The sequence below is a fragment of the Camelina sativa genome, chromosome 19 (assembly GCF_030686135.1).
Source record: "Camelina sativa cultivar CO46 ecotype springtype chromosome 19, ASM3068613v1".
Classification (NCBI taxonomy): domain Eukaryota; kingdom Viridiplantae; phylum Streptophyta; class Magnoliopsida; order Brassicales; family Brassicaceae; genus Camelina; species Camelina sativa.
In genome coordinates, this window is record NC_141898.1 from 13902472 (window position 1) to 13926291 (window position 23820).

General features: G+C 31.9%; 2 protein-coding genes and 1 long non-coding RNA gene across 8 annotated transcripts; 1 reads left to right on the forward strand and 2 right to left on the reverse strand.

Moving 5' to 3' along the window:
• Nucleotides 1-4577: 4577 nt before the first annotated feature.
• LOC104766373 (uncharacterized) lies at nucleotides 4578-13021 on the reverse strand. 6 transcript variants are annotated; one of them, XM_010490248.3, is made up of 12 exons: nucleotides 12632-13021; nucleotides 8079-8501; nucleotides 7925-7998; nucleotides 7657-7816; nucleotides 7538-7562; nucleotides 7359-7448; nucleotides 7089-7260; nucleotides 6905-6978; nucleotides 5463-5532; nucleotides 5148-5377; nucleotides 4976-5049; nucleotides 4578-4880 (listed from the first exon to the last, which is right to left on the reverse strand). In XM_010490248.3, exons 2-12 carry the CDS (start codon nucleotides 8287-8289, stop codon nucleotides 4819-4821), a joined length of 1242 nt encoding a protein of 413 aa, XP_010488550.1. In that variant the 5' UTR covers nucleotides 8290-8501; nucleotides 12632-13021; the 3' UTR covers nucleotides 4578-4818. The 6 variants fall into 6 exon arrangements, with proteins under 6 accessions (XP_010488550.1, XP_087358556.1, XP_087358555.1 ...); XM_087502430.1 differs by lacking the exon at nucleotides 12632-13021 and adding an exon at nucleotides 9432-9544; XM_087502429.1 differs by lacking the exon at nucleotides 12632-13021 and adding an exon at nucleotides 9338-9523.
• LOC109130757 (nuclear transport factor 2) lies at nucleotides 5803-6576 on the reverse strand. Its single transcript, XM_087502431.1, is given in 2 exon segments — nucleotides 5803-6018; nucleotides 6020-6576. Coding segments are annotated over 2 exon segments (477 nt in total). The 5' UTR covers nucleotides 6428-6576; the 3' UTR covers nucleotides 5803-5949.
• Nucleotides 13022-17798: 4777 nt separating the features above from the next.
• LOC104766374 (uncharacterized) lies at nucleotides 17799-18549 on the forward strand. Its single transcript, XR_764017.3, has 2 exons — nucleotides 17799-17964; nucleotides 18247-18549. It is a non-coding gene; the product is annotated as an uncharacterized LOC104766374 (long non-coding RNA).
• Nucleotides 18550-23820: the final 5271 nt, after the last annotated feature.

Here is a 23820-nt window from a genome sequence, read left to right on the forward strand (position 1 = left end):
GAGCAGGTTTTACAAACCAGAAATCTAAACCAATAGCAATTTTAACTCAGCCTTAAAATCACAATCTTACGTTGAGTTATAATCAACACACACTCTGTTTTTCCTTTCGCAAAAGAACAGAACAGGTCTGAGGCTCTCAAACTCTCGTTATGGTCTTTACCCAATCGCAACTGTGGTAAACAAAATTGTGAATACACACACAACCTCTCCTTAAACGTTTATGAAATCTCAAATCAATCTGTTAGATGTTTATAGAACAACAACAGATTCTTCAAAGAGTTAAGAATGTAGGAGCTAGAAATTTGCCACACTACGTAAGAGGTATTGATTATGAGAACAACAAGTAAACGTTAAGGGAAGAATGGAGGCGAGACCGAAATCTCTTTCCTTAACTCTTTGAAACCCCCGCAGTGCGACGGGATTTAAGGTTACAAGAGTCCCAGGGTACAACCATTCACAACCGGTTTGCTAATCACTCAAACACACCGGCTCTATACGAACTACACTCTACGATACTCTCGAAGACACTTAAGGCACTTACTTTGTGACAAAGAGAGATTGTTGGAGTTTTGTGTTCTAAGTCTTTTCTTCTCTACGTTGATATCACAATCGGTGATCAGTTGCGTAGTGAGACTTGAACGTGTGTTTATATAGAGGTCTTTGTGATCGACGTAATTGACTTTGCTTCTCAACAAATCAAACCCACTCAATCCACAAATCCAGCAACAGTTGTGTAGTGCTCTCCTCAATCCCGATTCTCATGGAGTTGAGAACGAAGAAGACCGAATCTCCAGGAGACGTGATAAAGAGATCGACTTCATCTCTTATTTGACACAACCAATCGCTTATTGGAGCTCCAATTTGAGTCCAACCACTTCTATGTGATCCATTATCTATTCACACACTCCAATTTTATTAAGTTCACTAAGCTTAAATAAATTTAGGTCCAACACCAACGACTCTATAAGTGTATGTATGGTTTGGAAAAAAAATTACAGTCTACTTTTTTATGTTCTGGATCGACATTAAAATTAATTATACTACGTGGGGTAGCAATGTAAATATTCTGAAAACACATATTGAATCGTCGAATTGAATTGTCACTACTTAAGTATAGTAATCACTGCATATGGACCATAATGAACACTATAGCTGAGTGACTACACTCACTTTCTACTTTACGGCCATCTAATGTCTCTTGCTTGTGTTCTGTCTCTTCTCTTACTTTTGGTTTACTGCTCTCTGGCAGAAAATTTCAATCAATGTATATAAGACTTGACTACGTAAGACTTACCACCACATTTCAGGTAGGTCCACTAAAGATGTAACATGCTGAACCAAATTTATATAGAAATCTAATATATCATTTCCAACAAACGTTATATGATGCTCAATTGCTTGATTGAATTTACAATTACAACAAAATAATATATATATATATATATATATACATATGTCCGGTTTAAATGATTTACAAGTAACTAAAAAAAACAAGTTTTATCAATGTAGTAAATTGATTATTTTGTACTATGCATCAAAATCATGTAATGTTATATATCTGTTTAGTGATCCAAAGCAGTAAACAAAATTAGTGAAAAAGAACATAAGAGATAGAGGTAGGCTATAAATGATAGTACTATTTTTGGTACTGTAAATTCCTCTAATTTTTTGTGATTGATAACAACAAAAACGGCACAATACTTACCGTTGCAGCTTTTAAATTTTTTTTGAGATGGATCCTTCTATAGAGAATACATAAATAGTTCAAATTAATCTCAAATTACGGATTTGTCATTTGTGTTTAATTATAATATAGAAAAGGTATGGAAAGCGCAGTCAGAGTGAGTATTATACTAGCGTTACTGAATTCTTTACTAATACTTTTAAAAGCCTACTTATAATTCTTTTGATTTAAAAAAAAATTACGAGAAAATTTAATGAATATTAACTATGTAACTTAGAACTTCTTCTTTGTACTATTATGCAACATTCTCTTGTAATTCGTTATTTTGGTATTAAAAAGGAAACAAGAACGTAATACCATGGGAAACCTGCAGCCTTACTTGGCTTTGTCTGGTACTGTGTGTGTGGTCGAATTTGAGGAACGTTTAAGAACTTCAAGATGCATCCACCGCCCCGGCCCTTTTGTTGGTTTCTAAAATTATCGAACATTTGACCATATCGGAGAAAATTACTAGAAGTATTTCCATATATCTATACTAAAATAATATGACACAATTTGAAGTTTATTCTAAATATTATTTATTCTACACGCTAGCAATCTGCAAATAACAGAGTTAGATCGTAGGCAGAAAATAAACACATCTCTATGTTACTTAAATTAAAAAAAAAAAAACCAAAGATTTTCTGGCTTCACGCTTTTTGAGAATGAAAAATAGACAAAGCTCTAACCCATCGTAGTTTTGACATTACGATCGGTTTATTAGATATATATATTGTATTCGGTTTCAAATATTGGTTACATATAATTTTGTGATATTTATGATTTCTCTCGTATACGTTTGTAAGGATTTGAGAGGATTTTGAATCTTCTGTTCATTTGTGTGGATTTGAATAATGAATAGGGTCTTGCCAATTTAGAACAAATGAATAAAAATTATATGCACAATTAGATGCATGACTCGACTCTTTGAGGGAATCCATTAACTCGAGTCTTTTAGGTAATAAGATAGAAATATTAGATTTTTGGAAACATTTTTTCTTCTGTAAGCATAAGTTCATTTTTCTACCTTTCGTACTGTAATTATAAGCAGTCATACATTTTCTCCATTACATAAGGTCATTTTCCTACTAATATTAATAATTAACAAGATACACACCTAAATTTGGGCTTAAATATATTGTAGTTAATGGCCCAAATGGCCTTGTTTGACTTTTTTGTGACTTACTCAGTCACTTACTTGGTCACAAGAGCTTCATTTGTACTTTCTTCTCAGTGATCATCTTCTTTTCGTCAATTTTGACACGAAAGATGATCCATCTCAACACTCCCGTGTAACATCCGCGAACCAATTAGTGGTTTTTGAGGATGGATGTCGATCAACATCATGGTAGTGTCTAGATCGACCAGATCGATTCAGATTGTCGATTTGGGATGGTTTGGTTTAAGGGAAATCCTATAACCGGATTATTTAAAATAAAAGTCGACCTAAGTCGTGGAGGCAGTTGTTTTTTGCCTCTTGAGAGACAAAAAAAAAAGAGACAAGTGTTCTTGAGAGTTTTAGTGAGATTGTGAGATTTATGGGCTTGTTTTGAAAGATATGTTCTTGTGGAGTGGAGATCTTGTGCTAGGAATGAATGAGGAGTCTTCTAAAAGATTGGATTGGCCGTTTTTGGGTCAGAACTTCTTGCAAAAGGGGTGAGTGCATGATCATGGCTGATGTAAGATTGAGATTTCCTTTGTCTGGCTTGTTATGTGTTGTTTGTGGTGTTTTGTTGCTTGTTACGATTGCTATAGGTTTCCTATGAGTTTATGTGGCTTTTGGTTGAGATTTGGACGGATTGGAGGTGAGGAGAAGCGAGATTCGACTCTCAGCTTCGAACAGATCGCGTCTGCGGAGTCAGTGTCGATCGACACCAAGGACCAGTATCGATCGACATTGTGGGGTAGTGTCGGTCAACACAAATAGCCTGTGTTGGTCGACACTGGGCTAGTGTCGGTCGACACCTCCCTTCCATTGAACGGATGATACTTGTTTCCTTGGTTTGTGTGTTTGTTTGTAGATTGTTTGACATTGGAATCTCAGTTGCTTGTGTGTATAACCCAGTAGATGGGAGGATTGCCTCACTAAGCGTTTATAAAATACTCATGCATCTCAATTTTTGTTTGTGGTGCAGGTAAAGGCAAAGTGTGATCGTGGAATCAAGGCAATGAAGAGGAAGATGTTCTAGTGGCTTGATTGGTTGTTGTCTGGATTCTGTTAGATTGCTAGAGTTGAGTCAGTAGAGCGTTTCTAAGTTGCTGATTTGATGTTTTATGTTCTGATTGGTTTGTTTAACAATGCTATTGAATTATCGGTTATTGGATATCGGTATATGTTGATTATTTTCCGCTGTTTGATTTGGTTGTGGTTAGATGACTAGTGGATATGAGACCACTAGTTTAAATATTATTATTATTATGAAAAACGGATCGAGTCGTTTCATCCCATTCCTGGCCATCCAGTGTAGGGTTTTAAATCTCGTTGTCTTTTACTCTTCCATGGATGTACTTTTCTTCATCAGGTGCCAGTTTATATTTGTTGTGTTGTTGTAATATTAACTTACTGGTGATTAGTCTTTTTTGTAAAAGTATATACACTGGGGCCGTAGAAAGTCTTGTTAAGAGTTGAAATTGGTTTCTCGATGTGTTTATGGAGGATTGAGGCATCGTTCATAGAGAGGATCCACGTTTGTTTGTTACTTTTCTTTTTGGAATATTTGTTCGGTGAATGATGAAAGAGTCTTTGAACTTTTTGTTAGTAATGTTGCATGTATTTGAATTACATTTTGACATATGCATAATGCATGTGTAATTTTGCTGATAATTAAAATCAACCCTTAAGTCGCAAATGAGATGACTAAAATAATAATCATTACTATTTTTTGTTGTCCACCTTCCTAGAACAATCTACTTACAAAGATTTGGTTGTCGTCCAACAATTCCCCAATCTAATCGTCTAATACTATTTTCCACCAAACCCATGAGAACATGTTTGAGTTGCCATCGAAACATCCATCTTGGTCGTAGGTGAAAAAGGCGGTTTAGTTCTATCTATCCCACATGCGGAGAAAAGAGATCCATAATCGATTTTTCGCTTATGTCCCACTTGTCGTTTGTCTTCTACTCTTTAGTATGAGAGGAGACACCAACATCCAAACTATCACAAAATTTCATCAACAAACCATTACAAAACTGTCTCACAATCTCAAAGTTTTTAAGGATGAAAGCATTCAAGATTTTGTCACGACTTACTGTATACGCCAACCGCAACCCACTCGTTCACAACCCTTACCCAAGTACTCGTCCATCCCACGTCAATCGTCCACCTAAATACAGAAAAAAAAAAAACAGTATGAGTTGATGTCTCAAGCTTCAAGCTGAGACTACAAAAGTCTCACAAAAGCTAGAATGAGAAAAACATTACTTTTTCATGGGGTGATGAGTGTTCCAACCGATAAGTAGCATAGCGAAGTACATTGCTCCTGTGGCAAACACAAAATGGAAGAATCCATATCCATATGGAACACCATCTTCCTCTTCTCCTTCTCCTTCTCCTTCTTGATCGTTCTCAGTTTTCTTGAACTGGAAACATTGTGAGTCTATTCCTGTTGAAAATGTGGCTATAACCATTGCAAGTAGCGCAACCACAAAGCTCTGCACAATGTTACTCAAAATTAGCATATTTATTTTTGGATGAAATTATAAAACAAAAGAGTTTTAAGAGGCTAAAAAAGTTTACAATGATGGTCAGCCAGTCTGTTCTGTTCGAAGCTGCTGCTTTTCTGTTGCAACTTTCTCCCGCTGGTTCACTGCACAACATCAAAGAAACATTATAGCTCCACTACTTGTGCAAGCTTCTAATTAACTTTTTCTAGTTTTTTTTTATGTTCAAATGCAGAACTTGAATAGAAGTGGATCAAACGCTCAAAACTATAATAAGATGTGTTGGAATTTCTTAAACAATACTGTTATAAATTTTTCTGATTATAATTTTGAAACTTTTCCAACAGCTGAAACAAAGATAAATCTCTATGAAAACGCTAGAAAAGGAACTTATGTTCATATGAACCTACATCTTTTGATTCGATTCCTAATTTCCTAGGATCCCTAAACCTAGAAACCCAACCCAAAACGAACTTTGGAGAACACATATATGTAAGTCTAGAACCCTAAAACTGAAACACATAATTCATCATCATCGTCCCCTTTGCTTGGAGCTTTCTCACTTAGTTCTCTGTTGCTGCCGGTTTGTGAGGAAAAAGAGCAATCAGATTTAAGGTTGGGATCTGCGTCTGCGGTCTGCGTCTCCTTGAACCTGAAAATATCGTTTAAGATACTGAAACCAATGTCTTGTTGAGCGACGAGAAACGTTTGCGTAAACTTGCCCCTCACGTTATCTTTCTTCCTTGTCAAGTATCCATTGACGAACACAATAACACGATCATCCTCCATAGGATATGGTATACCAAGTGAAGTCTCAATCTCAGCCGTGTAATCTTCGTATCGCATAGCCAGAAACTCATCTTTCACTTCTTCCCTAGTCCAGAAAGTTTTCTTGACATGGGTTGCAGGATCACGACGGTTAAACAGACAGGGTTCATTATAGAAAGTATGAAGATAGCGAGGTGCTTCGTTAAGAATGTAATAGTAATGCTCCACAAAGGCATTGCTCAGATTCTCTGCATTAGTTTTATTCTCTGACATATCTCCAGGGACTAAGAGAGAGATCTGAAGATAGAAGCTTAGAAACAAAGCAGGAAGATGATGATGATGAATGGTTCTTGACCTATCTTCTCCACCATATATATAGTGGCTAAGGACACCCAAACCAACTAAATTTCCTAATCATACTCGACTAGTACTAACTCCTAATTCCTAACCCATTCTAACTTTTGGAAAAGTTATCTAAACCACAAAATAAAAAAAAATAGAGATGACAATTAAATTATTATCCTCGATTATAGATATATACTAATATTTTGAGCTGATTTTGGTTTGTATTTTTCTCACCAAGAATGCAGAAATTGGAAACACAAACATATATATAAAGAATATAATTAAAACGTAGAAGAAAAATAAATAAATAAGATTAGATCAAATAATTCTAATGATGATATAATATTTTTAAGATCTAACCAGACCTTGTTAAAATCAGAGATATGATATGAAACATAAACATACCTTCGAATGGCGCACCAGCAGACAAACACAACATAGAGTCCCATTAGAGCTGGAGTCAAGTATCCAGCATTCACCTATATATTGGTGTTGGCAAAAGCACATTAATAACTTCAAACATCCAAACAAATTAAACACAATCACACTAAAAGGATGATAATGGATACAAAAAAAAAAAGGGACTTACTTTAGGGTGGAGAGCTATGCTTGTCATGAGTTGGATGAGGAACAAAGTCCATGTTATAAAGAATATATTGAGAAGGCATGACGAATCAGGCGCATACCAGACGTACATCATAATCACTCCTACTATGCACACTGTGTATGAGGTGGTTGATAGTATCATCACATAGACACGGCTGCAAACATAAAGTGTGTTTGCTTGGTTAGTACTAGAAAAAAAAAACAAAAAAAAAAAACAAACACGTCTTGTAAATTAGTATCAAAATAATCTAACCATTTTTCTGTATCTTTTTGGGATTGATAGCATTCGTTAAGCCATTGAATGAAACTGATCACACTAATTAGTTGTATTAAGAGAAATACCCTGTAAAGAAACAAACAACAATAAGATTTTGGGATTTTTCATATAGTATATACTCATTGTAAAGTTTGACTGATCAATTAAAATCTTACCCTGCACCAAAATGGGCAATCTCTCCTACAAAACCAAACCAAAGTAAAAAGACGTTAGTCGTCGTGCCAATTGAATTTGAAAGAGTATTTTAAATAGTAATATTCTCATCAAGCCTAACCGTAAAAGTTAATAATGGAAGAAGGAAGCAAGAAGGGAATGATGGTTAAAGCAGGCCACAAAATGAGCTTAGCAAACCACCATCCAGAATGCCACCTATCTCTTGACGAATGCGTTTTCGACGTGCCAAGAGTTGAAAGAAACATAACGAAGTAGAACAACTGATGACTTAATGGTCAAGGTCAAAACAATTTCTAAGTGACTTAATGAAACATATAACATTGAAGTAGTTATATTAGTACGTAACGAATGAACCAAGAAAAGGATACAAAACATCCCAAGCTAACCCTTAAGACTCCTTCCGTCCCCAAACAGTTTTCTCCGCCTTTACAGTTCTTGAATACTGCAATATAGTCAACTTATAAGTACAACGAATAAGAGATGTTAGTTACAATTGAAACATGATCCAAGAGGGGAACATACTTGTCACTTTTCGTAAGGCACGCCGACCATAATCACGGGCAGCCCAAGCTAGTAGATTCGCGATGAGGAAGATCAGACCATATACATATCTAGCCATCCAGGGATTGCAGCCATTGCGGAACTGATGAAACCATGATCCATTTTTGATTGCTTCATAGCTATCGTTTCTGCTGCTTCCACTGTTGTTGCTAACGCTTGTACCGGTCTCCATAACTCCTTATACTTACCAGACTCACTTCTCTTCATGACATTAGAAGATCGAATGATTTAAGAAAAATATCACAGAGGATTTTGCACCATAAATCAGTTTCTTAGATAGAAATCGTGAAGATCCAAAAAAAAGTCAAAACAGGAGCGATCAACAAGCTTTTTCTGTTTATGTCCTTGTCCTTGTCCGAGAGTTTTCGTCCTTCAGATCAAAACCTGTGAAAGTAAACAATGAAAATTCAAGCATTTGCAAAAACAGAGTCGGCAAGAACAGAACAAGAAGACAGAAGAACGAAGCAAAGGATAAGAATCTGATTCCGTTATCAAAACAAAGAGAGGAGCACATACAAATCTATTCAAGAAACGGTGAAGAGATTGCAATTTTGTAGATTTCAAGTGGACAAAATTCATGTTTTACATGAGAAACATCGGTTGTCTATTCTCAAAATATATCACACAGAATCCGTTTCTCAACAGAAAGCTATCTCATATGTTTTCTGTTTTAGCCGAACAAAAACAGAGAATACGTATAGTGCAAGTAACCTTTACCTATTTTTTAGCTTAAACTAAAAAGAAACCTTTTATATGCGTCAACGAGAATCCACCATAGATGGCTCGTTTTAATCCGAGATTGCAAACTTTAAACCTTAACCATGTGAATGATAAAGGCTAAAAGACAAAAGAACAAACCAAACTTAAAAAAGGAAGCTACAAAATCTTAAGACAGTCAAGATTCTTAAGACTTAAAACTCACAAAGTCAAGATTTGGCAGGAACTGATATATAAATTTATCTACTAATCCAGAAAAAAAGCAAGAACCTTTTGTGTTGTAACTATAATTTGCCCTAATGATAATGGAGAGGCGTGGATAAACAAAGAAGCACTAAGGAAAAAAACTTTAGTTGACAAGGAAACAAAAGGTTAAGAGATCAAAAAGCGAATACGAATTAGATCTTATAAAAAGATAAAGGATTCGGAATTTTATGCAATTTGTAAAGACTTGAAAGAGAAACGTGTTGGTACGGATACAAAATTGGGCAGACGAATCTTACGAATATGAATGGGTAATGTAATGCTAAGCAGCAACATCAGATGCCCTTTTCTAGGGATTCATTGATCCACTTAATATAGAGTGGAGACACATACCTCCACTAAGGCACTAAGACGAGTTGAAAGAAAAAAGTGACAATTGTTAGACTATTCCCCCATCTCACAAAAGAAAAAATCTAACGAAGAATAACTTCATCTACAAATTTAGGATAACATATATTATAAAATCTTCATTTTTCCCATTTTTTGTTAGAGAATCTTCGAATTTTCTTGTTATTGAATTTTATAATATTTAAGTAAAACCTCTATAAATTAATAAAGTTGGGACCATGAAAATTTATTAATTTAAAGAGGTTTTAATTTTATCAATAAATTAATAATTATTAATTCATAGAAAGACTTTCTTAATTTGATAATTTTTTCAAAAGAAAAGTGTAAAAATAAGATTGAATTAATATAACTAATCTTTTTTATTGAATAAAAATAAATATTATTATATTTTAGATAGAATACTCAAAGTTTTTTATATAGTAAAAATATTAGAAATGAACTCTAACAAAAATTAGTGTGTATATATACATATATCTTGATAATTTTATATAATTATTAATTTATATTATTGATGAGACCATATTTTTATAAAGAATTTTCAAAAAAATTATCCTACTATATTAATTGGGAAGTAAAAATATGAAACTAACCTTAAAATGTGTAAAACATTACATTCAATTACCATTAGAAAATTTTAATTAAGATTAATTAATTAAATATAATTAATTAAAAATGAAAATTGGGAACACATAAAATAAAATAAATTGTAGAAGAGTTAAAAAAAAATCTATTAGAATCAAAACTAATTTGTACTTAAAAAAAATAAAATAAACAGCTAAGATTTTAAAAATCTAATCGAATAAAATCTATATAACTACAAATTTTATCAAAAAAAAATTTCAGCACAGGTGAAAATTTTTATTCATTACATGCAAATGTTTATCGACAGGTTTTCAATAAATATTTTTAAAATACAAAAATTTTAATATAACAAACTGAATTTTTAATCACAAACTTTTATAAATAACATAATCACAAAATAAATTATTTAAAATTTTCATCAAAACCTGCGGTTTTCCGCGGGTTAATACCTAATTATCTTATTCTTTTATCGAATTGTGTCCAAAATTACACTGACCTAATTTGGGACCGAAAATATATTAATTTATAGTGATTATTATTCTAAAGAGTACTAATTTATAAAAGTTCTACTGTATATATTTTTTTGCTTTCCAATGTTCCCATATACATATGATTTGATTTTTAACTTCCGAGGCTCATGGAAAAAAAAAACTTAAGACCACAAACCTTGTAGGTTATACGGTTAGACCTAATAAAATCGATGGCAATTTAAACAATTCATGTCTTTAATTTTAGAGGTAAGAAAAAAATGAATTTTGTGGTTTACGTGATACATCCATCACAAGTGGAGGTTCAAATGGCCTAAATCGGCATGGACATAATGTTTAAATTAAATATATAAATATGAATTTTTATTCAACAGATTATACGTTAAAAATGAAAATATAAGTTTACAGTTTAAAATAATAGAGTTTTATGAGTTTAATATTTTGGATAGTAAATAATAAATAATCTTTCGGTTTCAAGTTAACTGTCATTTTAGAAGTTAATTTTTTTTTCAGATTAGACGTCATTTTATTTTTTGATACCATTTTTTCGTATGTTTTAGTTTTGTATTTATTCGTTTAATTTATTAATTGATGATATCAACTAAAACCAAAAAAATGAAAATGCGTAAGAAAATTTGTAACAAGAACTAATTCAAAACGGAAAAAAGATATTTTTTGTTATGGAAAAAATCCACCGCGTTTATATTTTTACGTATGAGAAAAGTTTAAAATATTTTTTTTCTTAAAAAAATAATCAAAGAAAATCAATATAGTTCGTTTTAATATCTTTGTATAAAAAATTTGGGATATGGTCAGTTTAACTGTGTAGATCTAGTGATCAATTATAGCTGATCATTCACACGTTTCCACGTTCATATAGACTTAGGAGTAATGAGCTCATGGCCTTGTCATTATGAAATACTATATAGAGAGAATATAGCATAATGGTAAATTTGACCCTAAGATCGAGGTAGCTAGCATGTGAAGATGTGTGGTATTGGAATTTGTAGTCTAGGTATAGATCAGAATGTTTCGATGCTCGGCAATAAGGAATTGGATTAGATTATTTAAAAATATAGGTCGGCCATCATATGGAGTATGGACCTCATCAAATCGTTCGTGTTATAAAGACAACTCTTGAAACCAAAAAAAATTGGGAGTTAGTATATCGTTTTCATTTACCTAAATTGGAAAACAAACCCGAAATAACCAATATCTGAACCAATCTTGCACTGTTAGATGACTAGTAAACCATAATACCTCAAGCATACATTATACTATATCATAAAGGTCTTGGTTGTTTTTTTGTTTGTTTTTTAAAATAAACATTCGAGTGTGCTTTCAGTGACTCCACACAACAAATTGGACAGCCAATACAAGTTGAAAATTGTGTGTGTGTTCTCTTTTGACTCAAGGAAGAGAAAAAATTAAATTAGAAATTGAGTTACAAACAAAAGTTTAGATATTTAGTTAGATTGCAAAAGGAGGAAAAACAAAAACGTAAAACAATACTTAACTATTACATGTGTTAAAAAGAATCAATACTAAATGAGTAACGCAAAACCTTGATTTCTTAACTAAAACGTAGAACAATAGTAAATTACATATGTTTCTAATAAAAAACAAAACAAAAAAGTACCAAATTTTGACTAGCTCAAAACGGTGATTTCCTAACAACTTATTCAAACTTGGACAAAGAAGGTCAAAATCTGTCAGTAGCTCGTCCTCATGTGTTTTTTTATCATTAACGTAAAAAAATTGAAATTCATAATTATGTTTAATTTTTACGGCTAATCTTGTTGGAAAGTGAGATAATTAGCAGAAAGCAAAGAGGCAGAAAAAAGTGTGGAACGAGTGGTCCCTCGATGTTCCACATCTTTGCAAGTGTCGGAACAATTAAATAGCTCCGGCTAATTTTCCGGTGGCTTTTCCAGCGAGGAGAAACGGAGGAAACTTAATTCGAATGTCCAATAATTACAATATTACATATTTTACACCCGAGATAACATTCATAGTTTTATAACAAGCACACAAACGCATAAACATGTTCTTTCAAATCTCAGAGATCCAAAAACAAGAACGAAGAACAAATAAGATAAAAGAAAGAGGGAGAACCTGTAAATCTTTTCGTGTCTTGAATCTAAAGAAGCAAGATTGGATCTGGAGATGTTGTAAAGAATGTTGTGTGTTGACAGTGTTGCTACCTCCACAAGCTTCTTCAAAATGTGAAACCAAAGAAGAAGAAGATAAAGATAAAGAGAATGAGAGAAATGTGAAAACGAAAAGAGAATAGGTTTCAGGTTTTATGATCAGAGAGCTTTTGCTTTTAGAATACAGTACTTATTATATACAAATATTATATTTATTTTTATACATAGCTTAATTTTTTGTGAAGATCTTTTTTCTCTTTCTTTGTAATTTGTTTTCTTCCCGCCGTTAGCTTCCTCTATCCGATACATCCACCTTTAATATATTTCTTTATGAGAAAGAAAAAAAACTGATATCATTCTTTATAAACCACAAGTATATATGATAATATATCAAACAAAGTAATTCATAATTTTAAAGGAATATACAAATTACTAATTTGACAAAAAAAAAAAAAAATACTACATAAAACCGTGACTGCCAACTACCACTATACAAGACAGAAATTAAGATTTATTTTAACACACTTTTGTTCACAATGGATAAACATGCCATTTGTAATTGAATATTAATTATCATAAAAAGATTAGATAAAATATGTCTAGTGGTGATGTAATAGAAAAAAAATAGCATGCCATAAAACTTAAATTGTAATGGTATTAAAGTTTATTAAAGTTTTGACCAGACAGTTAATTTACCACAAATGATAAAAATACTATTAAACGTGAACGTGTTTGCTCTGTGATTATTTATTGCCTTAATTATAGCTCGATTTTTTTGCTTAGTTAGCTTAGTTGTGGTGTTTGATTGAACGAAACATTTTATTATTAATATACAATCATACAGTCTAATTTTTTCTATTAACTTTGAATTTTAGAGTCCCATTAGTTTTATAAAATTGTATATTTTAGATGTTACAAATATATTAACAAATAATTACGTTTGTGATAAAAGAATTTGCATAAATAAATTCAATACTAAACTTCTCATCAGTAATTGTGATAAGAGCTAGTAAAACAAATGGACATGTAAAGATCTTCGGAAAATTGGGTATGTGTTTTAAAAGAATTAAAAAATTTCGAAAATGTATTTTGGCTAAATTTCATTAAATTGTAAAAATTAAATACTGAAACACGAAATACAAGTATATTAAGTTAAATCCTTTGCCCATTCTTTTATCTGTTGGACTAAATTTAACACTCTCAACTATGTCAGAGAAGAAGCATGTGTTCGACGCTGATCAATTTAGAATACAAGATGTCAAAACTTGTGTGATTCTTCTTTAAGAATATGAAGACAGAGTATTGTTCAAAAGAGGATGATCTATAATCATTTTAAAATAAAGCGGTTATATGACAGAAAATTCTAAGATACGGAGACATGATGTCACTATTTTCTCTCAATGTGTTTTTATATGTGGTTGTCTTTACTGATATAAGTAACAAACATAATTAATTCACGATCTTTGTATCTAACTTTAACAAATAAAATCTAATAAATCAGTTTAAGTTGACAAACACATATAGATTTTAACAGGACCAATCTAGATATTATAAGATGTATAAATTACAAAACATATCAAAAAAGTGTCTAAGCCACATATTCGTTTCTCAAAAAGTTGTTTCTGAGTTCAACCTTCATTTAAAATTACATTCTAATATATTATCTACTTTTTGTATCTAATTAACTTTGTTAAATTGTAAAGAGTTCATATGTTTTCACCATGACTTCTTTCTTATTATATAAAAATTACCTTCACATTTTTCCCGGATCAACTAAAATTAGATCAAATTAACAACTTTCTGTAACCAATATAAAAAAATCACACAAGGATATCAATCTGAAAATTTGATAACTCTAATATAGTTGTCGACTTTTAAAATATATCTTGAACATAAATACATAATAATGCTATCATATAAAGTTCCAATGACCCTGATACTGATGATGCCCAAACGAAATAAAAAGGCTCGAGACTCGTACCTTCTTGATTAAAGGAAGCTGACAAACCGAAACATTCTCATTTTGCGTTATATCTTATAAACATCTATCAATTATATCAAACTACTTCAAAGTCAAAATGAAAATTAGCTAGTAACACACTGGGTGAAATGAATCATTGTTTCTTTAATCGAGCTTTTGGTTGGAAAAGGACAACGCGGAAGCGTACCCTGATCGTAACTCTATTAAGTACAATACCAAAATCAGCGACAAGTAATTCACTAGTATAAATGAAGGTGGTGATTGGTGAGTATCATATAATTAAAATGTTATATATGTACTGTATACACATTTTGACTGGATATGTGAGTGTAAAACCAATAACATTTAATAATCTGCAAAATACTTAAGTCGTAGTGAAGCCTTTTAAGAATCACGTTGGAAATTCATCTACTCCAAAGCAAAGAATGCCTGAGAAAAGGCATAAACAAATATACAAGAGAAAAGGCAAAAGACTACGCAACTTCATGTGTTAAGTTTCTGTCTCAGATGTGGAGAAATTATTAAATTTTTATTGAATACGTTAAAAGAAAAAGAAAACAATTCAGGAAATTTCATTAATATGTGAATATTGACTATCTCAACTTAATGTAAACAAACTTACAAATTACTATATTGCGTCTACGAACTTCCTCTGCTGATCTACCAAGTTACGATCAGAATTTTGATGGTGGTAATGCTGGTATTGAAACTATATAATATACAAGGTACAGACATCATGAAGCATTGAGATTGAGAATAATGTATCTAAGTTGGAACTCACCTCAGACAAAATCTGGCAGTGGCGTACGTCGAATTGCGTAAAATGGAATGCATATCTTGGAGGAGTTTCACCAACTTTAAAATTAAATGAGAGAAGAAAGTATGATATAATAATAGAGAAATTATTAGAAATGTACATATATAATTTCATATTGATTTTCATAAACCCTATATACCTTAGCAAGGATTGAATGTAATATTATGAGTATTAAATTAAATGACATGATATTTTTTTCTTGTATATAAACGATGAATGGTTTCTTGTTAAATAACGTAAGATTATTGCTAGGTGGATGTTTCAAGTAACAAATAATTAATATAACGGTTGTTGATTGCAAATTGTAACCTTATGAAATTTGCAAAAAACCTCAAAAGTAGCTCACATATATTATCCTAGAAAAACTATTAAAAACACCATTAATGGATAATCATCTATCATACTAGAAACTAGAAACAAACTAATAAAATTCACAGGTGGAGGTCAACGAATCAACATCTCCAAGGTTGCAAAAATGATGTCCATACAAATTTGATAAAATAGAACTAGAAAATATGAAACCTTAAGGGACAGGACAAGATAGGTTAATGGTGTAGTTGTGGGTGCTTTTCTTTCTACCACACTTAAGAAGATGGATCATTATGCATCACCCACTTTTTTTTTTTTTTCTTGTTATTTAATCAATTAATTTGTTTGGATTTGTTTTCTTTAATATTTGTAATATATTTTTGACAAGTTTTTTCGTCTACGTCAATAGCTTTTTTATTATTATTTTAGATTTAACAAAATTGCGTAATGCAAAAAATATAAGTTTCAGCAGGCATTGGCGTCCACGTGAGTCCTTCTCAAGTCTCAGCGACAAGGTTCTTCTTGAACGGTCCATACTTAACACAATAAATTAATTGAGTAAAGAAGAATAAACTTATTCAAGTATGGATGGATATCGTAGATGACACCCACAATTATTAATTTTTACTCGACCAAAAATAAATTATGGTCATTTTTGTGTGAACATCATATGTTCTGTTGTAGTCACATCGAATCTTCATGTACTGGTGGAGAAATATCATAGTTTTATTTTCTCCTCAAAAGAGAGATAAATCTTTTGTGGAGTTTGTGCACCTTTGAAGAACCCAAATCAAATACGAGAACGGATACTGAAGTTGATTGATATTGGAAAGATTAATGGCTTAATCATCGTTTTTTTTTTTTTGGTAAAAGGTTAAATTTTAATTCATCGTTTATTAACGTGAATAACGATTGAAAAAAATCTACTAGTGAATAGTGATGGAACGTGCAAAAGGTTATAATGGTGAGTTTGTATTAGAAGCACTATTTTGGTGGGGGAGAAACTTGGCAATCAGAAACTCAAAGAGGATTACAACAGTCAAAAAGCAACAAAGATTCGTCGCGTGCTTCTTGTTTGTGTTTATGTCTGACTTTTTTCCTTCTTTTATTCATCCCCATCCATGAGTTTTGAGTATACCACTTTCTCATGCGGTTCATACTTCTCTAAAAACATATAGATTATAATCACATGAAGATGTACAATATATTTAATTATATGTCTCAATTTATTTTGAGGAACTTTTAACAATTAAGAAATGAGTTACATTACATGTCTAAAACCCTAAAACTTGTTTTAAGGGTGTTTCATCAATGATTTGAGTTAGTTTGTTCCATAAAATTTGGACGACACACTTTTGCATATCAAAGAGCTGATCATCAATTGGGTTATCTTGTGTAACTGCGACATCTCCCGACGTTTTTATGCAGGCCCGGCTCTAGGGGTGTGCCAGCGGTAAACGAGAGCACATGTTCCTGATTTTTTTTTCTTAATTTTTAGTGTGTTTAGTTTGCAGATTTGTTTTTTGTTTAGAAAAAACTAGGGAAAAATGACCATAGGTTTAGAAGATGAATACAGCAAATATGTGTCACGTAAGTAAGGTAATTTTTTTTTGGATTTAAGGGTTTAGAGAGGGCCTTTTTAGTTTTTAGCACAGGGTCCTATAAAATATTGAGCCGGGCCTTTATGCTGGACACATAAAAAACACACACAAGAAATTGTAAACGATTTTTGTTTTAATGGTTCAGTTCTTTATTGGATATACTACGTTGTCGGCGAAATTAGATTATGATGAATAAGATCAAGAATCATTGCGAGTAGTCCTGGGCAATCGGCAGAATCCGATTAAACCGAACCAGATAAACCGAAAGTTTCGGTTATCGGTGCCCGAGTTGTAAAGAAAGAAAAACCGATCGACGAAATTAATTTAAGAATTCGGTTAACGGTTCGGTTCGGTTCGGCAGAGCATAACCAATCGGTTTTACATAAACCGAAATATATATATATAGGAATAAAATTTTATTAACCCTAATTCCCTTCATTTTTTTCTCCCTGCGGCTGCTTCTTTTTCTCTCTGCGAAAAAATGGTGAAAGCCAAACCTTTGAATCCATCATCATCTTCTACAACTCGTCTATTGCTGTCAATAGAAGAATCCCTTTGGTCTAAATTCGTTAAACTCTAATTTACTATTGGTAAGTTGTTGTTCTTTCTTCTTCTAAACAATTTCAAAGTCAAAACCTGACCCTAACTTTGTTCAAGTCGATTGCTTTGTTGTTATTCTTCTGATTTTTATCTCTTTTCTTTATTCTTCTGGATTTTTCCAGATGTATTAGTTCAAATCTTAAATCCTAATTACTTTGTTATGTTTATTTCAAAGTTTAAAACCTAACTTTAATTAGGGTCGTTTTGTTTTGTTTTGTTTATTTCTGCATCTGTTTACATAGATCTAATGCTAAAATTTATGAGTTTTGTAGATCTAATGACGGTTTGGTAGATAATAATGAGACAGAGGGTGAAGAACATGAAAGCACAGACTCACGGCAGTTCACACGGCGGAACCAGCTAGAAACGATGCCTAACCAAAAACCCTAAATTTAGATGGATTTGGGCTTTTTTATTGTAATTTGGATTGGGCTTGAGATTTTATTAGGTTTGGCCTTTTAATTTTGTCAATTGGGTTGTTGTTATTGGGTTTTTGCGATGTAAATATTTTTTCTTGCAAAAAGTAAACAGAACAAAAAACCGAATATGAAAAAATTCGGTTCATCTTCGGAACAGAATTTTTTGTCAATAACCGATCCGAACAAACCGACTTCCGAACCGACCCGAACCGAAATTTATTTCGGGTCTATTCGGTGGGATTTTTTAGAAACCGAATTTTTGCAAAACCGAACAAACCGATCCGAATAAACCGGTTAAACCGAACGCCCAGGACTAATTGCCAGTATGAAAAATACATAGAGAGTAATAGTACAAGCTTCTCAATGCCTCATTCCCACCAATTTATTGAAAAATACACATGGTTTTGGGTATGGGCCAATGATCAAATTGAGCCAACTGTGAACAGATCCAAATTGGGCCTAATGTGATGGGTATGAGTCGAGTCAGATAACTATAGTTGATCTCGATTTTCTCCATGTTATGTTAGAAATACAAATTTTGTTTTTCTGCTATTGACTTCCACCCGTGGTCCATTGGTTTAAATTTAATCATGACACTGCTCATGTATTATGCATGGTTTGTAACCTTGTACTGCGTGATATGAGTTAACTAACTATAATGCACTCATTATGTTTGATATATTGACTAACATTTTTATCGCTTTTTGCAAAGAAAAATAATGTAAGCTCTGGCTTGGGTGAGAGCTAAGATTGAAACTAAACAATAATATATATAATGTGAGACCATCAATGAACCAAAGGAACTGTATACTATTTGCGTTTTGGGCTATATTTGTTTATTATATACGAATTGATAAGTGTATATTGGCAATAACATATTAAATTATTTCATTTTGCAAAACCCTTGTTTTAAAAATTCCCGCCTATCACCGATTATGTCCCGCAAAATTGTTAGGCCCATCCTTTCTGCCTCGATTAATGATTAATCCTCGTCTAACATCGATTATTCAATTATACCTGTCTAATTTGATTATAATCCGTCTAATCCGATTACTTTCCGTTTAATTTTTGTATATTATGATTATTTTTAGAGCCAAATATAAATCAAATATGTACTTTTCGGTTATTTAGACATTTAAATTAAGAGTTTATGATGTTTTACAATAACTAATGTACAAACTTTTAATGAAAATCATATATTTTTTTTTTAAATTGTGATTTTATGTGCTTACCATAATTTTAAAGATAATACTATAATTATATATATTTAATACTATATATTTTTATTTTATTATTAAGTTAATAAAATAACCCTAAAACTAGTTCCCGATTAATCTCGTTTAATCTCAAATTTTTTCGTTAGATGCTAGTCCCACTCTGACCCCCCGACTAGCGCCTAACGATTTCTAAAACAGGCGCAAAACGTATCAAATCCTACAATTTTGTTATTCTAAGATATTTTACGAGTTCTCATTCTGCAATTTTCTTTTATTTTTGTTATTTTACCATGACATAATGTTTCCAATTATGTTATGCTACTAATCCAAGTCTTACTAACATAAAAAATTTTGACAACGATTTATTTAGATAACTGGTTTAATACTTAGACTGGATAAATCTAATAACATACAAACAAAAAAAAGTGAATGTATTTGGAGAAACTTTCTGTAAATATCAAAGCAATATTTTACGTCATCTACTAATCATACGTGTGCCTATGCACCAGACATAACATACGTATTGATGCATTTATATATGCCCACAACTAAGTACAAAGCACATGGGGTGTATCAGTAGTCGGGTGTATACTTAAATTTTGAAACTTTCTTAATCATTTACTTAAGTCTTGAATACGGTCCACTTTTAAATCACCTCAGTTTCTTTTTTAATAATTTTTCAAAAGATTATAGTATTATACATTTTTTAAAAATTACTTACTTTACTTTTATCTATAGTTTGAAAATATCTTGATTTATTTATTTATCATCAAGTCTCCGACTACAATATTTTAATTTTACATCCGAATGATAAAACAATAAAAACCAAAAAACAACTAAACAAAACTGGCAAATGATTTGGCCAACGTCTACTTCCAAATAGACATATTTGGATTTTTCTAACAAACATCAACAAACATTTCTAACCATTTCGTTCAAAAACAAAAACATTTCTAACCTATTACTCTATCTTAACTTTAGAATACGCTTCTTTCATTTCAAATTATTGTCATTTTAGAAACTATTAGTTGCCATTTTATGTTTCAATACAAAATTTTGATAGATTTTCCAATTTTATCTCTATTCTTTTAATTTATTAATTTATGATATCAAATAAAACAATACATTAATTAGGGTAGGGGTAGAACCAAAAAAAAATCAATATGCATGAAAAACCTTATTTTCTTAAATTAATTATTCTATATTTTTACTTCAAAAAGGATATTCTAAACTTGTTAGCTAACCAAGGTCATTCATTATTTGTGAAGTGAAATTTCAAAACATTAATCACATATTATGGGATGATGATGTGCTAAATAAAAAAAAACATATGTTTGTGTTGTTGATGAGAATCAATTCGATAAAAATTGTTTCTCACTAGAGCATGACACCTCAGCTTTTGTATTGAAGGAGAGATTGGCACATCAATTAAAATAAATATCCAATCAAATTAAAACAATTAATACAGCTAAGCACAATATTTGGTTACTCACAATATTAGCAATAGGTCGATGTTTCTCTCAAATCTCGATGTCTCCATCATGCGAAATGCGATCCCGCCACGGTGGTTCTTCTTCTTGTCTCCCTCAAATCTCGATGTCTCCGTCATGCGAAATACGATCCCGTCACGATGGTTCTTTGTTCCCAGATGTGAGCTCACAAAAGAGTATTAAACTAACTCCCCTTTTGAAAGTTGATTGCTTTTGTGGGTTTATGTTTTGAACTTGATGTGTGATAGCTACGGAGATAAGTTTAGAGATGGGTCACATATTGTTTAGTTTTGATTTGATTATTTAGCTTTAAACCACATCTCTTATCATAAAACAATAAGAAGCTGTGGAGGTTGTGAGTACATTGCAACAAGCTTCATAGCATTTACTGGACCGAGTTGGTTTGTCTGGTCGAAAACTGAAACTCAAGCATTTGAAAAGTTTCAAGGTGTCCTTGTCCTTAATCTCTGACAATCAGCTTGAGGTCTGTTCTAAATCCAGAAAATTGTAATATCCAAGCAAATCTGTTAGTGTTATGATATGTTATGTGTCAAAGATGTAAACTTGGGCTCTCGATAAAAAAACAATAAGGAGGTGGTTTTGATACTTTTATAATGATTTGCTTATCTGAAGCAATATGAACTATCTGGATATTAAAAAAATTTTGTGGAATGATTATGGTATTTAATTGTGGATACTTAAGGTCTCTTTGTTAACACCTATAGCGGAAGACAAGTCTGTTTTGTTCTTTTTTTGTTTTTGTTTAGGTGATTAACTTGGTTTAAGTGCTTCAGAGTATTACTTGGAGAAGTGGGGGCTGGAAAATCAAGTCTTGTGCTACGTTTTATTAAATATCAGTTTGTTGAATTCCAGGTTTGCCGATCTCTCTCCCTCCCTCTCTCTGTGTCTATGTCTTGTGACATTTGGTTTTGATGCAATATGATCCCTCCCTTTCTCTCCGCTGATTGTTACTTTAATCTATTTTCTGAACTCCCATCAATATAATCAGAGGTTTGTGTAGAAAATTGCCCTGTATTATCATCTAATAAAAAGTAACTAACTTTGTTGAAGAAGGAAACTATTGCAAGGTTGGTAGTTTACCCCGTCTCTGTTGTATACTTCCATGGTTTTCTTATGTGGATTGTTTTGATATTATGATATGAAACTAACAAGAGATGGAAAATATAATCATTTCAAGTTCACCACAAAGGGACCAGAACGAGGTTGCATAGACAACTAAAGAAGAAAACGTGAGAGAGACAGTTCACAAACCAAAAAACAAAAACAATTAAGGAGAATTGATTCATGAGGGAGCAAGATTACTCACCACTAAGCTGTGACAATGTCTTGAAAGATATTCATACATTGAAGAGGTGAATCACAAAGGAGAAGAAGAAGCCTTTGGATCAAATTCCTGAATTGGATTTTGGGGATTAAGCAAATGAATCAAGAGGGAGTGTTGGAAGTTGATTCATTGCAAAAGATAAAGGAAAACTAGAAGTGAAAGATGCTATGATGATGAAGAACAAAGAGGAAGCATGACCAGATGAATTGGTGGTGTGGTCGCAGAGGAAGAAGAAGACGAAGACGCAAAGGAGAATAAACGTAACTTGGTCAATGAAGGTAAAAAAGCCATTGGGCTATTATTGTAGTTTAGGCCCATATATGTAAATGAGTATGCGAAAAAAATGTAAATGAGTATGTTTATTTAATTTTTCTGTTAAATAATTGTAATTGTTTATTTAAGTCTACAATTAATATTAACTGAAAAAATAGATAGACTAAAAGACGAGAACAAGTATAATATGTTGTAAGAGATAAATTATGTGAGATAAGACAAAGGTTGAAGTGCTAAGCTTAAAAGACTAAGATCCATCAAAAACATTTACAATGTAGATATCAAACAGTAATCTATGTTACTATTCTAAAGGGTTTGTGAGTGAGAAACAAATAAAGAACTAAGTGTTTGAAATCTCTAAAATCATTTTTTTGGGTAATAAAATTTAAAATATAGCCAAAACTGATTTTATGAAATCAAAAATTCAAGTATCATATGATGATGGTGTAACTCATAATAATAAAAATTTACCATTGAAATTATCAAAAAATTATGAAACTTGATTTTAAACAACATATATTAAATTATGAAATTCGAAAAAATATAAGAAAAATTCACTCTCGCGGCATAGCACGGAGTCCAACCTAGTCCCCTTTAAAAATCCTTCTAGTCAATTCTCAAAATAATTTGTATACCTGGTTATCCATTAAAAATAACTGATACTAGGTTTTACTTGTGGTACACCACAGGTCTATTATCGTTTATTAAACGCAAATTAGATATTTCCTAAGATGTATTTATCTTGAATTAGTTGCTATATTATAGGGGGATGTGATTAAGAGGATGTGATTACATAATTTGGGTTATCAATTATTTTTGTCAAACTCGGTCCTAAAAATTCGGCATGCAAATTAGATCTTTCCTAAGATACAATGGACATTAATTGACATTAATTGGATGTAAATAAGTATGCTATGGATTAAAAACCGGCCCAAAATATTCGGCAATTTTAAGGAGGATCCGGATAATTGAATTGGTTATAATTTTAGTTAAAAACCCGACCCGAAGTTGGCAAAAAGTGATGACACTCTATTGTACTCCAAAAATGTATTCCGAGCTCTATATGTGGATATACTTGTTTGGTTACAAATATTCTAAGACA